This window comes from Brachycentrus maculatus, unplaced genomic scaffold, assembly GCF_059751285.1.
Source record: "Brachycentrus maculatus isolate JH-2025_06_01 unplaced genomic scaffold, ASM5975128v1 h1tg000301l, whole genome shotgun sequence".
Taxonomy (NCBI): domain Eukaryota; kingdom Metazoa; phylum Arthropoda; class Insecta; order Trichoptera; family Brachycentridae; genus Brachycentrus; species Brachycentrus maculatus.
Window position 1 is genome coordinate 757,652 of NW_028281052.1, and position 15,115 is coordinate 772,766.

At 31.0% G+C, this 15,115-nt stretch overlaps 1 protein-coding gene across 4 annotated transcripts in view; it reads right to left on the bottom strand.

Moving 5' to 3' along the window:
• The window catches only part of Zasp66 (PDZ_signaling and DUF4749 domain-containing protein Zasp66), a 67,422-nt gene extending 53,067 nt beyond the window's left edge, over positions 1 to 14,355 (bottom strand). For 2 of the 4 annotated variants that reach the window (XM_088267647.1, XM_088267645.1), the window contains exons 1-2: positions 14,227 to 14,355; positions 9,154 to 9,231 (exon numbers count right to left, since the gene is read on the bottom strand). In XM_088267647.1, the coding sequence (XP_088123773.1) occupies positions 9,154 to 9,222 (69 nt within the window). In that variant the 5' untranslated portion in view covers positions 9,223 to 9,231; positions 14,227 to 14,355. Of the gene's footprint in view, positions 1 to 1,564; positions 1,945 to 9,153; positions 9,232 to 14,226 lie in introns of those variants that run through there. The other 2 variants (XM_088267644.1, XM_088267646.1) reach the window with 2 other exon arrangements.
• Positions 14,356 to 15,115: the final 760 nt, after the last annotated feature.

The following is a 15,115-nucleotide window of genomic DNA, read 5'->3' on the forward strand; positions in this document are numbered from 1 at the left end:
AATAAATTATTAAACAATACCTTTTCTTCAAAATGCAAAAACAACACTTTCTGCCCTGTAGCGGGTAAATATTAAGTTTAAAATATGCCTCTTTTGCTGGGATATAGTACATTTTCTAGGCATTCCGAAAACACGCACAAGTGAAAATTGACGATTTTTGATTTATGACGCTCTTGAAAGGAGTGAGCGATATGTTAAGATGACGAAATTTTTTTTTTGAATAACTACATACTAAGAGGAGGAGTCCGCCTCCGTAGTGTATTGGTCAGCACGCACTACCGTACTGGAGGTCCCGGGTTCGATTCCCAGAGGGGGTTAAATAAATACCAGTGATTTTTTCACTCTAATATTTATTCAATATTTCCTGGACCTGAAGCATAGGGCTGTTCACTTCTCCTTCATGTGTTAATGATCAAGATAAGAACACATTAAGTATATGGATTTACAAAAAATATTATAAAAAAGTTTTATTTTAACGCGCGAGTGTTTCACGTGTATGTTTTATTTTTATTTAGAGTAATAAAAGTATGTGCACCGAATTTAACGACACAAATGTTTTTAATTGTTAGTGAAAATAATGTTTTGGTTATTATTTGGTAAAAATGCACGGTAAAGCTATAATTAACGAATTAAAAATAAAAGTAACGGAATAAGCATTGTGTTTTGTGTATATTTGTTCCTTTGTGGTAAAATCTATCCATTTTAAATTAAAATTTTACTAAGTAAATACCAATATTTCTTAAAATCTATTGTGGCACGTGTTTCGATACATTTTGCATCATTTTCAAACACCATAAACACTACTTTAACAGTGTTATATTACCATGCCACAAAGTCAACAATGCTTTTAGTTTACAAAATATAAAAGTGCTTTGTTTTTAGCCACTTTTTATTAGTACTTTTCTCTAACCGGTTTTGACAAAAACAATGTCATCATCAGGGTTAACAATGTACTATGAAAAAATGTAAAATGCGTGTATTAAAGTTGTTAAAATCATAGTAGTTTTATTTTATGACATTTATAAAATTTATTGTTTCGGCATTTACTTTGTGGTAAGACATGACGAAATTTTAAAGGAAAAACACTTGTTTTTTACCAATTGAGTTTTGTTTACTTTATTTTAACGACTAATTTCAGAAGCTAGAGATGCTTCCATTTTCGGATCTAAATATAAAATAAATATAACTAAGTGGTAGAAAACAAAGTTTTTTTCTTTCACAAGTTTATAAAATGTGAAGGTCCTCACCAAAACGTTACATTTCTATTATAAATGATTTTAAGTAATCAGGAATTCTAGCTTGTAAAATTGTTACGTTTTCGTACGATTTGATTTCATATTGGTATAACACAGGATTGGTCACGTTTTGTCGCAACTTTAATTAAGATTTCGATAGAATACAGTAAACAGAACAGATTTGCGTTTAAAGGATTATTTTGTGCAATATTGGAAACGTAGCTTTTTGGTGAGGACCTCCATAAATGTGCCACAAAGTATATGCAAAAAATATTCAAGAAAAAAATGTGTTTGCTCCAGTTAAAGTTGCGAATTGAACATCTGCATACCCTTGTGATGATGAGGGGCGTGTCAATATCCGATCCTCCGACGAGTCTCAGTCCCCAACTCAAATCTTCCCTCTCTCTCCTCAAGTGGACCACCATAGTATGCACTTTTCCACCCATGGCGACTGATGGGATGGAATTTCAACAAACAGGAAGTTCGATACGGTGTCGGTTCGTTGCTTAAAACTAATCGAAGCACTGAAGACGCTAGATGCACTAAATGACGCGCAAAGACCGAGAAAACATGTTTACGGGTGTATAGATCATGGCGGGTCTATAGCGCTATGAAACTCGGCTGAAACTCGCCTGAAATCGGCTGAAATCGACGGGCGCGCTCACTTAGACGATGTACGTAGCGTCGGCATGTAATGGCAAGCCAATTTGAGCGGTCAACACTCGCTAGGTACTCGGGCCGGAGGAATATGGGTTAAAAGCGGCCCAGAATAGACGCGACCGCCAGCCGTCGATATGATTTTTAAAATTCAAAGTCTGGATTTCAAAATGATTTATCTGGCAGGGTGCTAGAGTGTAGGTATATATGTGTGCAGTAGATACTGATGCACTGATGGGAAATTTAGAATATTGCAATAGTGGTATTGCGGGGTCAGGGGACAAAATCCTTCGTAAAAACCATGAAAATAAGTCAAAAAAGATTATTACATTATTTTTTTAATAAATTAATTTTAATTACAAAAAATACAAATGAATGACAACATTTTGAGTGTCCAAATACTACAGCAAAAATCTGGATTATCTCCAATTATGGGAGTTATTTTTCAAATAATTTTTTAACTCATGTTAAATGTTTCGAAATTGGATCATTTATATATAGAACTTCGATGAATTTGAGTAGTGTGGTTGTCAATCATGGGTAGGATCGGTGAATGTTACACGTGTGTAAAGTGATCACTTGAACCAGCTTTTGACGGTCGTAAGCCCCGTAAATGCCCAGACTTCCATATTCTTTTTCATCTACGTTGAGATGTCAAAAATAAAATACAATGTATGACACTTAAAATACAAATTAATTATATTGTTATATATATTGTAATATTGTTATTATTATTGTTATAAAGTTAGGAAGTGACATATTCCAGATATCGATGTGGTCCGCGAAATCATTGCCGAGGTTTTGCATTCGATGTATGGGAGTATTGAATCCAGACACTGCAGGCTGTTATTACAATAAAATATATGACGGTTTCTCGTGTTTCTAGTTGGGGCGTAAATATTTATGATTTGCAATAACAGGGGACAGTCTAAAATATAATTTAAAATTTTTTATTAATTAAACAGATCAAATAGTTTTCTCCTATCTCTCAATTTTATTAAATTTAGTAAACAAAGCAATTGATTATAATGCAAATAATCCCATGATCATAAGTCTAGCCATCCCTGATATAGAAGATTTATTTTCTTGTAAAATGTCAAAACATGAGTTCGAAATATTTCGAGAGATGACTTCAATCATAAATTATTGTTTGCGACAGAAAAAGATCGGGTCATTGAAGAGCTTTTTATAAATACGAAAGCAGCTAATATTCTTTCATCGAAAGAATTTTATATATCATAATATATATAGATATAAGATGGACGGAGTAAGGAACCCACAAAATGGACCAGAAAATAATATAAATAAGTGTTTAAAAAGTTAACGATTCGTGGGAAGATATTTAAGAAATCATTTTATAGTCTGGCCTTGCCAGCTCTCCCAAGTATCTCGAATGATTTGGGAACGTTCTTAATAAATATACATATAAATTCGAACACATTAAAATGTTATCGTATCGAGAAATGATGCCGATCGACCCAAAATAACAAAAATAAACGGAAATCATAACTCAATGCTCAAAAACAACACACACACATATAAATATATATATATATATATATATATATATATATATATATATATATATATATATATATATATATATATATATATATATATAAATATAACTATATATATATATATATATATATATATATATATATATATATATATATATATATATATATATATATATATATATATATATATATATATATATATATATATATATATATATATATATATATATATATATATATATATATATATATAATGATAAAACACTTATCCGCACCCCAATGGTGCATAGGGCACCGCGTCATATAAACGCAGTGTTATCTTGATCGTTTACACATGAAGGAAAGGTGATCACTAATATTTATTTTACCCCCCTTGGGAATTGAACCCGGGACCTCCAGAACGGTAGCCGAGCGTGCTGACCATTACACTACGGAGGCGGACAAAATATATATATATATATATATATATATATATATATATATATATATATATATATATATATATATATATATATATATATATATATATATATATATATATATATATATATATATATATATATATATATATATATATCTATCTATCACTTCGTTCTTCCCAAGAAAGAACACTTTCCATTCTCACCATAACACATCATTCTTCAGTAATTCCTTCATTGTCCAAGCGGCCAGAATATGGAATGAATTACCTCTCATTGTAAAAAAATACACCTTCTCTAATAACTTTTAAGAAACGTCTGGGACAAAGGGAAAGCTTGTCTAGTCTGTGAAAGCTTACACCATTTGAACTTGAAAACTATTTTTATTAAATATGTTATGATGAATTCAATACAATTTGTTGATACCATACATTATATTAAAGATTTAAATATATCGCTCACTCCTTTCAACAACGTTATATCGCTCACTCCTATCAAAAATCGACAATTTTCAGTTGCATGCATGTTTACGGAATACCCAGAAAATTTACTATATCCCAGCAAAAGCGGCATGTTTTTAACTACACATTTACCCGTTACAGGGCAGAAAGTGTTGTTTTTGCATTTTGAAGAAAATGTATTGTTAAATTATATTTTGAAATATACCAAGTATTTTTCAAACGGAGAAAAAACCTTCAGGTTTTACCTAAAAACATCTTTTGCACAGTAAAAAGTTCAATAAGGGGCTTGATATTTATTTTAATACATTTTATAATATTTTTAAACTTTAAAAACGATCTCCTGAAAAATCAAGTTTTTATATATTTGATGTGAGTGAAGGAGTGAGCGATATGTAATATATATGAATATGTATAGTCAAGTCCATTATAATTTATGTATAGTCAAATCAATTATAAAGAATTATTATCCAAAGATTACTTTGCTTGATCGAATTCCGAGATAAAAAGATAAATTGAATGTTTCTAAAAAACTCAAACAAATCATTCCAGATTACTGAATCGTGGTAGAATTTTAAAATCACATGAAGCTTAGTGCGTTAGATACTAAAATAAGTCTGATTTATACTTTAAAAATAACTCATACTCTAGCTACATTCGTACATGTATGGGTCGTTTATACCATTTCGTTTTCTAGTGTCAATATTTACGAGTATTTTAATTCCCATATCGCTCACTCCTTTCAAGAACGTCATAAATCAAAGTACTTGATTTTTCAGGAGAACGTTTTTAATGTTTAAAAATATAATACAATGTATTAAAAATAATTATCAAGCCGTTTATTGAACTTTTTACTGTGCAACAGATATTTTTAGGTGAAAACTGAGGGTTTTTTCTCCATTTAAAAAATATTTAGTATATTTAAAAAAATAATTCAACAATACATTTTATTCAAAATGCAATAACAACATTTTCTGCCCTGTAGCGGGTAAATATTAAGTTAAAAATATGCCTCTTTTGCTGGGATATAGAACATTTTATGGGCATTCCGAAAACATGCGCAACTTAAAATTGACGATTTTTGATTTATGACGTTCTTGAAAGGAGTGAGCGATATGTACTATACAAATCATCTTCTTTGAAAACATCAGCCACGCCCAAAGCGGTGTATAGGGTACAGCAACGCATCGAAGCAGTGTTATCTTGATCGATAATTACGTGAAAACAAATTATTTTGATAGAGTCCTGCAGGTATAAGAGTAATTTTTTTTTATATAAATGCAAATATGATTTTGGTTCATACGACCAATTAATTATTGCATGACTAAACATCAACAATATTAATGACCGTTTCTGAAGCGTTTACAACCTAAAGGTTTGAAAAATTCAACAGTTGTGAATTACAGTTCTGAAAATAATTAAAAGATAGGTACAATAATAAATGAACGAAGCTAGAAAAATGGAATATCGATCAATTGAATGAATCAGTGTTCAACAATTTATAATATTGTTTAGTAATGATTACATTTAAAAAAAAATAGCTTCATTTAAAAAAGATCCCTTACCGCACCCCAATGGTGCATAGGGCACTGCTTCATATAAACGCAGTGTTATCTCGATCGATTACACATGAAGAACAGGTGATCAGCCCTCCACTTCAGGTACCAGTCCAGTGTAATATTGAATAAATATTACAGTGAAAAAATCACTTTTATTTATTAAACCCCCCTGGGGAATCGAACCCGGGACCTCCAGAACGGTAGGCGAGCATGCTGACATGCATTTTTTTTAACGGCATCTTCATTTAGTACAATAAATTATTGTTAATACATGGGGAAGGGATGAAAATAAATATTGGTGATTTTGCACTCTAATATTTATTTAATATTACCCTGGATTGGTCCCTGAAGCGCAGGAGTGATCACCTTGCCTTCATTGAAGTAAGGATCAAGATAACAGTGCCCTATGCATCATTGGGTGAGGATAAGGGTTTCAAGAAGAAGAAAATAATCCGGTTAGGAGCTTCATATACAGTATACTCGTAAATAGAAAGCTTTTCCACCTCCATAGTGTAATGGCCAGCACGCTTGGCTACCGTTCTGGAATTCTCAGGGTCGATTCCCAGGGGAGGCAAATAAATATAAGTGATTTTTTCACAGAAATATTTATTCAATATTACCCTGGACTGGTACCTGAAGCGGAGGGCTGATCACCTTTCCTTCATGTGTAAACGATCAAGATAACACTGCGTTTATATGATGCAGTGCCCTGTTCACTATTGGGGTACGGATACGGGTTTGAATGAATTTACTCGTATATCATGAGATTAATGATATACCAATTTTGTCCGCCTCCGTAGTGTAATGGTCAGCATGCTCGGCTACCGTTCTGGAGGATCCGGGTTCGACTCCCAGGGGTGGGTAAAATTAATATGAGTGACTTTTTCACTGTAATATTTATTCAATATTACCCTGGACTGGTACCTGAAGCCGAGGGCTGATCACCTTTCCTTCGTGTGTTAATGATCAAGATAACACTGCGTTTATATGACGCAGTGCCTTATGCACCATTGGGGTGTGGATAAGGGTTTTATTATATTATATATATGTAGGAGTCCCAAAAATGATAGTATTGTGGTTGTCATTCATGGATAGAATGGTGAACGTTGCTCGTGTGTAAGGTGATCACTTAACCAGTCCATCATAGGACGTAAACCCTGTAAATACCATCATTCATCAGATATTCTTTTTCATCTATGTTGAGATTTGTAAACATGTAAAAATAAATTCGATTTTCAATGTTAGTTTTAAAAAGAGTAGCTAAAGAATTGATTGGCGTAGGAGTATTTATGTCATGGTTAGTAATTCGTCTCGGGTGTCGATGGAGCTTTGCACCCTCCCAAATACAATCGGATGCCAATAGTTGCTCAGATCTATAAAACAGCCAATCAAATGCTGCCAAACCTTGAAAACAATTGAAAATAAAACGGGATACACAAATCAGTACTAACTATGCTTATCATTAAAAACTATGCTTCTCAGTATTGTATGTATGCCCTAGAGTCAACATCACACACACACACACACACACACACACACAGTCATTCATTTGCTAGATCCACACTAAATATTTTGTACTAATGTTTATGTTTCTGTGGTTTACTATAATTGGTTTACTATAATAACCACGAGAATTTAACCGTACGGCAGTCGGTTTTTTTTAATATAAAAGCGACTACGACAATTTAGCCTGATCGAATTTACGCGCACCGTGATCACACACCGAACGAGTGCACCGATCTGAAGAAAGAAAGACAAAAGCACAAGCCAATCCAATCCAATCATCCGTTTTTTATTATGCTAACTGAAGTGCCGAACGGTAAAATTCCGTGTAGTACACCTTAGTCCCCAAAAGAATACTCCATCTGACCCGGTAACTTAAAAAAATACGTTATTTTCATCCCTTATTTTTTACAAGAAAAAAATACAATCCTTACTGTCTCTAAAAGAATACTCTCTGACTCAGTAACTCAAAAAAGCTCTGCTTATTTTCATCACTTACTTTTTACTAGAAAAAATTATATTTTTCATCAAACATTCAAAATTACAATTTGTAAAAGTGTGCCCTTTCTGGTTTCCCTGGGCCAAAGGCACATTTTACAATATTTATATGTAAAATCATGAGAAAAGACATAACATTTTGAGTGTGTCCAAAAACTTGTTCACAAATCTGGGTTTTCTCCACAAAATATTGTGATTGAAGAATCTGAAGAACTGGTCAAATTATAAGGTCAAACTATAAGGATAAAATTAATAATCATGTATCAAGCGTTTCCCGATATGTATGGTATGTAAAAATAGTCCGGGGTTAGGATCTTGCATACATACAAATAAGAGTCTTTGCTAAATATATATATATATATATATATATATATATATATATATATATATATATATATATATATATATATATATATATATATATATATATATATATATATATATATATATATATATATATATTTATTTATATATATATATATATATATATATATATATATATATATATATATATATATATATATATATATATATATATATATATATATATATATATATATATATATGTATATATATATATATATATATATATATATATATATATATATATATATATATATATATATATATATATATATATATATATATATATATATATATATATATATATATATATATATATATATATATATATATATATATATATATATATATATATATATATATATATATATATATATATATATATATATATATATATATATATATATATATATATATATATATATATATATATATATATAATGAAACCCAGATTTATGAGTAAGGATTTGGACATATTCAAAATTTCGTTAGTAGAATAACTTGAAAATTGTCTTTTCAGGCAGCTCCCAATATGTTAAATAATTTGGTTAGGATCTTCCATATGTGTAGGTATGTTTGAAAATGCTGCAAAATGCATCGAAAGACGTGTCACAATATATTTTAAGAAATAGTTGTATTTACTAAATAAGACTTACAACATTTCGAGAGTTATTTTTCATATTATTATTTTGATATCTCATCAAAGATGAAGAAGAATATGGAACAAGAATATATTCCATATTCCAACGAAGTATTTGGACACACTCAAAGTGTTGTAAATAAATTAACTGGTCAAAGTATAAGCTAAAATAATAAAAATGAAAATGATATTTTCTGGTGTTTCTCATGTGTTTTCAATCACAGTAGGGGATTTTTGCGTCTCGCAAGGAAACGAAATTACTATAGAAACATAAAAAGATAATAGAAACATAAATACTGACCCTCCTTCTCGAGTCAGGATCCGGGCGATTGTGAGGGATCCTCCAGAAGGCAGGACGTTGATACGACATTGTTTCGATCTGAAATTTTAAACATTTTCATGTTAAGATGGTAAAACTTGCACAGGCGTATGATGTACACCTGATAATGGAATGGTTATTCCAAAACCTACAGTCGTTAAATGTAATTTTTAATTGGTATTACACAAAGTTTACGATGAATGCTAAAGACAGAGTTATTTTACCATACCACAAAGTTAACAATGCTTTTTATATACAAAAAACATCGTTAATAAAATTTGAATAAATCGTGAAGTAGAGTTTTTAAGTGGTATTATACAAAATGAATGTTGAATTAAAAAAGATAATGATATAATGCTTGTAATATACAAAAAACCGTTAAAACTCAAATTTAAATACCTTTCATTTACGTAGTATTACACAAAGTGAACGATGAATGAAAAGGAGTGTTATATTCCCATATCACAAAGTTAACAATACTTTTAATGTACAAAAAAAAAATTACTAAAATTTTAAATAAATAAATTGAGCACTGATGCATAAAATGGATTAATATCACATTTTTCACCCTTTTATCTTGTAATTATGCCAAGAAAAGGAATTCGCTACTTGTGTTTCTCAAGCCTTATAAACACCTTCTTCTTCTCTAGCGAGATAGCGAGTGATTTTGCCTAGAATTTTCATTCATGAATTACATGAAATTATAGTAACTTTAAACATAAAGAGTAAATCCACTCACAAGTAGGCATAGGCTTTGAAACTTATAAAGTTGAAGCCTGAGTAGGGACATGATAAACGGTGTTGCATAAGCCGTAGCTAGATTTCAGAGTCACTTGGACGTTAGGTAATTAAAAAAAAACCTTCTTCTTCTTCTTGGTGCAGGCTTTGTGGCCTGTTTTTAAAGGGGATTAGCCTCCTGCGATGTCGATTCCCAGCTGTCAATCCATCTCTTTGGTGGTCTGCCGTGAGGTTGGCCGTGCTGTGCAATGTGGGGAGGTCTGGATGGCTCCATTCTCCTCACATGTGCATACCATTGTCTCCTTAGTTGCCTTCCCACCTAACGACATCTTCGATCTCGCATAATTCTCTTCTCCCTGTGTTCCTTGTTCTATCTCGTTGACTCTTGCCAGATATGCTCCTTGTAGTCTTCATTTCTGACACTCTTAGCGCATTTTTGTTACTGCGGTGTACGAATCGAATTCGATCCCATATGACATGATCTTATATATTAGTTATAGATCAATAATTATTCGCTTAAATGACGTAAAAAAGTTGATAACATTCAATTTTTCATGGACCTCCTGGGAATTTCTTTGAATGATGTGGAATTCAATACGGATTTTAAATATAAATTTAAGGTACCTATCGTAGTCATCATACGAGAAAGTGACCAAATGCATTTTTTTTTATAAAAACGTGATTATTGACAATAGTCAATAATCAAATATGATATCTTACTAGGTTAATATTGCCCTGAAAAAAATCCCAAAGGATTTAAAACTTGGAAGTATAATGTTTTGACTTGTTAAAAATGACTAACTGCATTGATGTTTATTTTCTTGCCAAGCAAAAGTGACTTAAATGGCCTTCCTGAACATTTTACGTTTTGTTAGTTGGTTACTTTTTCCTGTACGACTACGATAAATTTGTTTCAAACTTCATGTTACCCTCGAATGATATTTTAAGCGGAATGCGAACGATTTCGCCTTCGTATAATACTTTGTACATGTCTATCTGTTCCAAAATTAATTACAATGAGGTATCGCTCATTTGGTGCAACAATGGCGTAATTATACTATTAGAAATATTCCAGGAGATGCCATTCATACGTTGTAGCAACAGAAATGGCGCCATTTTACTCAATTCTACAATGACACTCGCGCCATCTCGCAGCATTTCACCACAAAATCAATTCTGTCCATGTTTCTCCCGATGTAAATAGTCGTTCCGCACATGTTGACATATTTAACTTGTTTAAAAAAATAGTTACCAAAACATACAATAAATATGGATGCCATTCAAATTATATATTTTTTCGTCTTTGAATCATTCCTTGGGTATCAGATCTGTCGAAATTTTCTTCGGAAATCGTAAGATTATAATTAAATCTTTCGAGTCGATAATTATAGAAAATGTCTAGACTTCTCGCTTTTATTGGCAGCGTTTCTATCCGGGGTCGATATAGAATCTATAGTTAAATTATTCTAACGAAAACTATGTGTTATAACATAAATTAACATAATTAAAATTATTTAAAAGGAAACTTTTATTTAAATGTAACAGTACTTTTGTTTTTTGAATAAATTTAAAAGTAAATCTATCCACCTCCATAGCGTAATGGTAACCGCATTTTTTTACCATACTGGAGGTCCCGGGTTTGATTCCTAGGAGGATGAAATTAAATATAAATATTTATTACTGTTACCTTGGATTGGTACCTGAAGCTCAGAACTGATGATCTTGCTTTCACATGATAAACAATCAACTTAACATTGCATTGATCGAGTTCAGTGCCCTATGCACCATCGGGTATGATAAGAATATGTATTAATATTTTCATTTTTAATTTGAATTTTACTTGGTAAAATAACACAATTTCTTCAAAAATCTATTGTGACATGTGTTTCGATGCATTTTGCATTATTTTCAAACACCGCATGTGAAACTTAGTGTAAGTTTAGTTGGATTCTAGGGACTTTATAGCCTCCCCCCTATTGTCTATGTTTCCACTGATAAAATAAAATAAAATAATAATAAGAAACAGCTCCTACATTCTTCAACGTCTCAACGACAACTCTAAAATTTTGACTTAGCTTCACGTACGGTGTTTAAAAATGAAGCAGAATCTATCGAAACACGTGTCACAATAGATTTTACAAATAGTAGTATTTACCAAGTAAAATTAAAAATAAACAATGGATAAATATTATCACAAAGTGACAGCCGAATCAATTTTTGAAAATAATGATACTTAGAAACACATTTTATTTTACACGTATAAGTACATATCGCTCACTCCTTTCAAGAACGTCATAAATCAAAAATCGTCAATTTTCGGTTGTGCATGTTTTCGGAATGCCCAGAAAATGTACTATATCCCAGCAAAAGAGGCATATTTTTAACTTAATATTTACCCGCTATAGGGCAGAAAGTGTTGTTTTTGCATTTTGAAGAAAAGGTATTGTTTAATAATTTTTTTAAATATACTAAATATTTTTCAAATGGAGAAAAAACCTTCAGGTTTTACCTAAAAAGATCTGTTGCACAGTATAAAGTTCATTAAGTGGTTTGATATTTATTTTTAATACATTGTATTGTATTTATAAACTTTAAAAACGTTCTCCTGAAAAATCAAGTATTTTGATTTATGACGTTCTTGAAAGGAGTGAGCGATATGTATATGTACATCATTATGGGAAAGATAACCAGGATTTAAAAATAAGTAGAATTTACCATGTAATTTCTTAAAAAAATGGATAAATTGACTACCGAATCAATCAATGAAAATGTTTTCATATCCTATGCTGTATTTCGTCTAATGTATTAAAAAACACATTTAATTTTTTACATATCATTATAAGAAAGATATCCACACTGTTTTTACCAGCGGTATTTTTGAAGTATTTTTTTAAATTAAAAATGGATAGATGATAGATGCACAAGGTGACTGTCGAATCAATTAACGAAATTAACACATACATAAGTATATTCATTTGCAAGAGTATAATATATGCATATTCTTGTATTTTCACATATCGCTCACTTCTTTCAAGAACGTCAAAAATCGAAATACTTGATTTTTCAGGAGAACGTTTTTAAAGTTTAAAAATATAATACAATATATCAAAAATAAATATCAAGCCACTTAATAAACTTTTTACTGTACAACAGATCTTTTTAGCTAAGACCTGAAGGCTTTTTCTCCATTTGAAAAATATTTAGTAAGTTTAAAAAATAATTTTAAAATTCCTTTTCTTCAAAATGCAAAAACAACCCTTTCTGCCCTGTAGCGGGTAAATATTAAGTTAAAAATATGCCTCTTTTGCTGGGACACAGAGCATTTTCTGGGCATGAAAACATGCACAAGTGAAAATTGACGATTTTTGATTTATGACGTTCTTGAAAGGAGTGAGTAATATGTATATTAATAAGAAACAATTGTATTTTACACATATCATTATATGAAAGATTAAAACAATTAATGAAAACATTGTCATTTCCACGAGTAAAATGTATGGATATTAACATATATACCAAGAAACACGTTTAATTTTACACATATCATTACAGGAAAGATATCCGCACTGTTTAGTTTAAAAGCCAGGTCCGATTTTCGTTACATGTGGTCATAATGCAAAAATAGCCACATCCATCTGAACGTTTGATTGTTATTATTATAAACATGTAGTAAGTCTTGAATTTCAAAAAAGCCAGGGCCTGTGTGGGATTTTTTTTTGTTGTATTTATGCTATTATATATATTTTTTTTGTACTTGTATTTCGTAGTCACTCACGAGAAAGTGACCAACTAACAAAACGTAAAATATTCAGGAGGGCCATTTAAGTCACTTTTGCTTGGCAAAAAATAAACATCAATGCAGTTAGTCATTTTTAACAAGTCAAGATATTATACTTCCAAGTTTCAAATCCTTTGGGATTTTTTTCAGGGCAATATTAAGCTAGTAAGATATCGAATAGTCAACGTTTACGTTTTTGTCAAAAATGCACTCTGTCACTTTCTCCTGTATGACTACGATTTATATTATGTTGTGAAATGCAAAAGAATTTAAAAATAAAGAAAAAAATCTAACTTATTTATTTATTTTACAAAAATGTTAATAATATTAGTATATAACCACTCACCGTTGATAATATTATTAAAATTTTTGTAAAAAAATAAATAAGTAAAAATGACTAACCACAAAGTAAATGCTTTAAATATTAATAATATTAAGAATAAAAAAAGATCTAAGTTCACCGGCATACATAGAACAGAACACAAAGTGTGTTCCGGCGGAAGAAACGAGGGGGAAATGTCCGAATGTCCGGAACTCACCTGTGTTTGAGGTAGCCTAGGTCAGGGGAAGGGGCAGCTCAGGGGGGACCTTGGCAGCGGGTCGAGGTGTCTGGAAGCCGAAGTAGCCGGGGAGTGGACTGGCGGTGGCGGCGGAGGCTTGCCGCGAGTGATGTGTGCCCGCGACTCGCCTGAAGGAGATCGTCAAATAGCGTGCTCCATTTTAATTCTGGGTTCTTGATTTTCCATCTCGAGCCTGGGAAACCCGAGCATAAATGCTCGCCTGCTCGTTGCGCAGAAATTGTTTTTAATTTTTTTTTAAATTTGATATAGAGAGGGACTTGAATATGATTTTTTTATTGTGTTTTTTCTTCTATCAACATGTATTCTAAGCTTACATTTTTCATTGTTGAATTTATAACTTAATTATGGCATGTGACATTGTGTATATACACAGGGTGACACAAAATTATCACCCTATCGAAAGATGTTATAATTTTTACAAATGGCGTCGTACGTTAATAGTATTTGACATTTGTGAGATGCCTAAAAATTAGAATTTGATTTTCATACAATTTTATAAATAGTAAAATTTAAAAAAAAAGTATTATAAAAAGTGACCTCGACACGGGAAAGTACAATATTTATGATAAATAATGGGACATTATTATAATTTCTAGTTATGTGCATGTAAAAAATAAATACAAATGTTTAATTACAACATTTTGAGTGTGTCCAAATACTGTTCACAAATCTGAATTATCTCCAATTAGGATTTTATTACATAATTTTTTGACATCTCAACACAGATGAAGAAGAATACGAAAGAATCTGTGCTTAATAAAATATTTTCTCATCCCACCATAGATGGCTGTTGTGAACTCGCACATGCTGTATTACGAGTTTGATCAATATATCTAGAAGTTAAAAA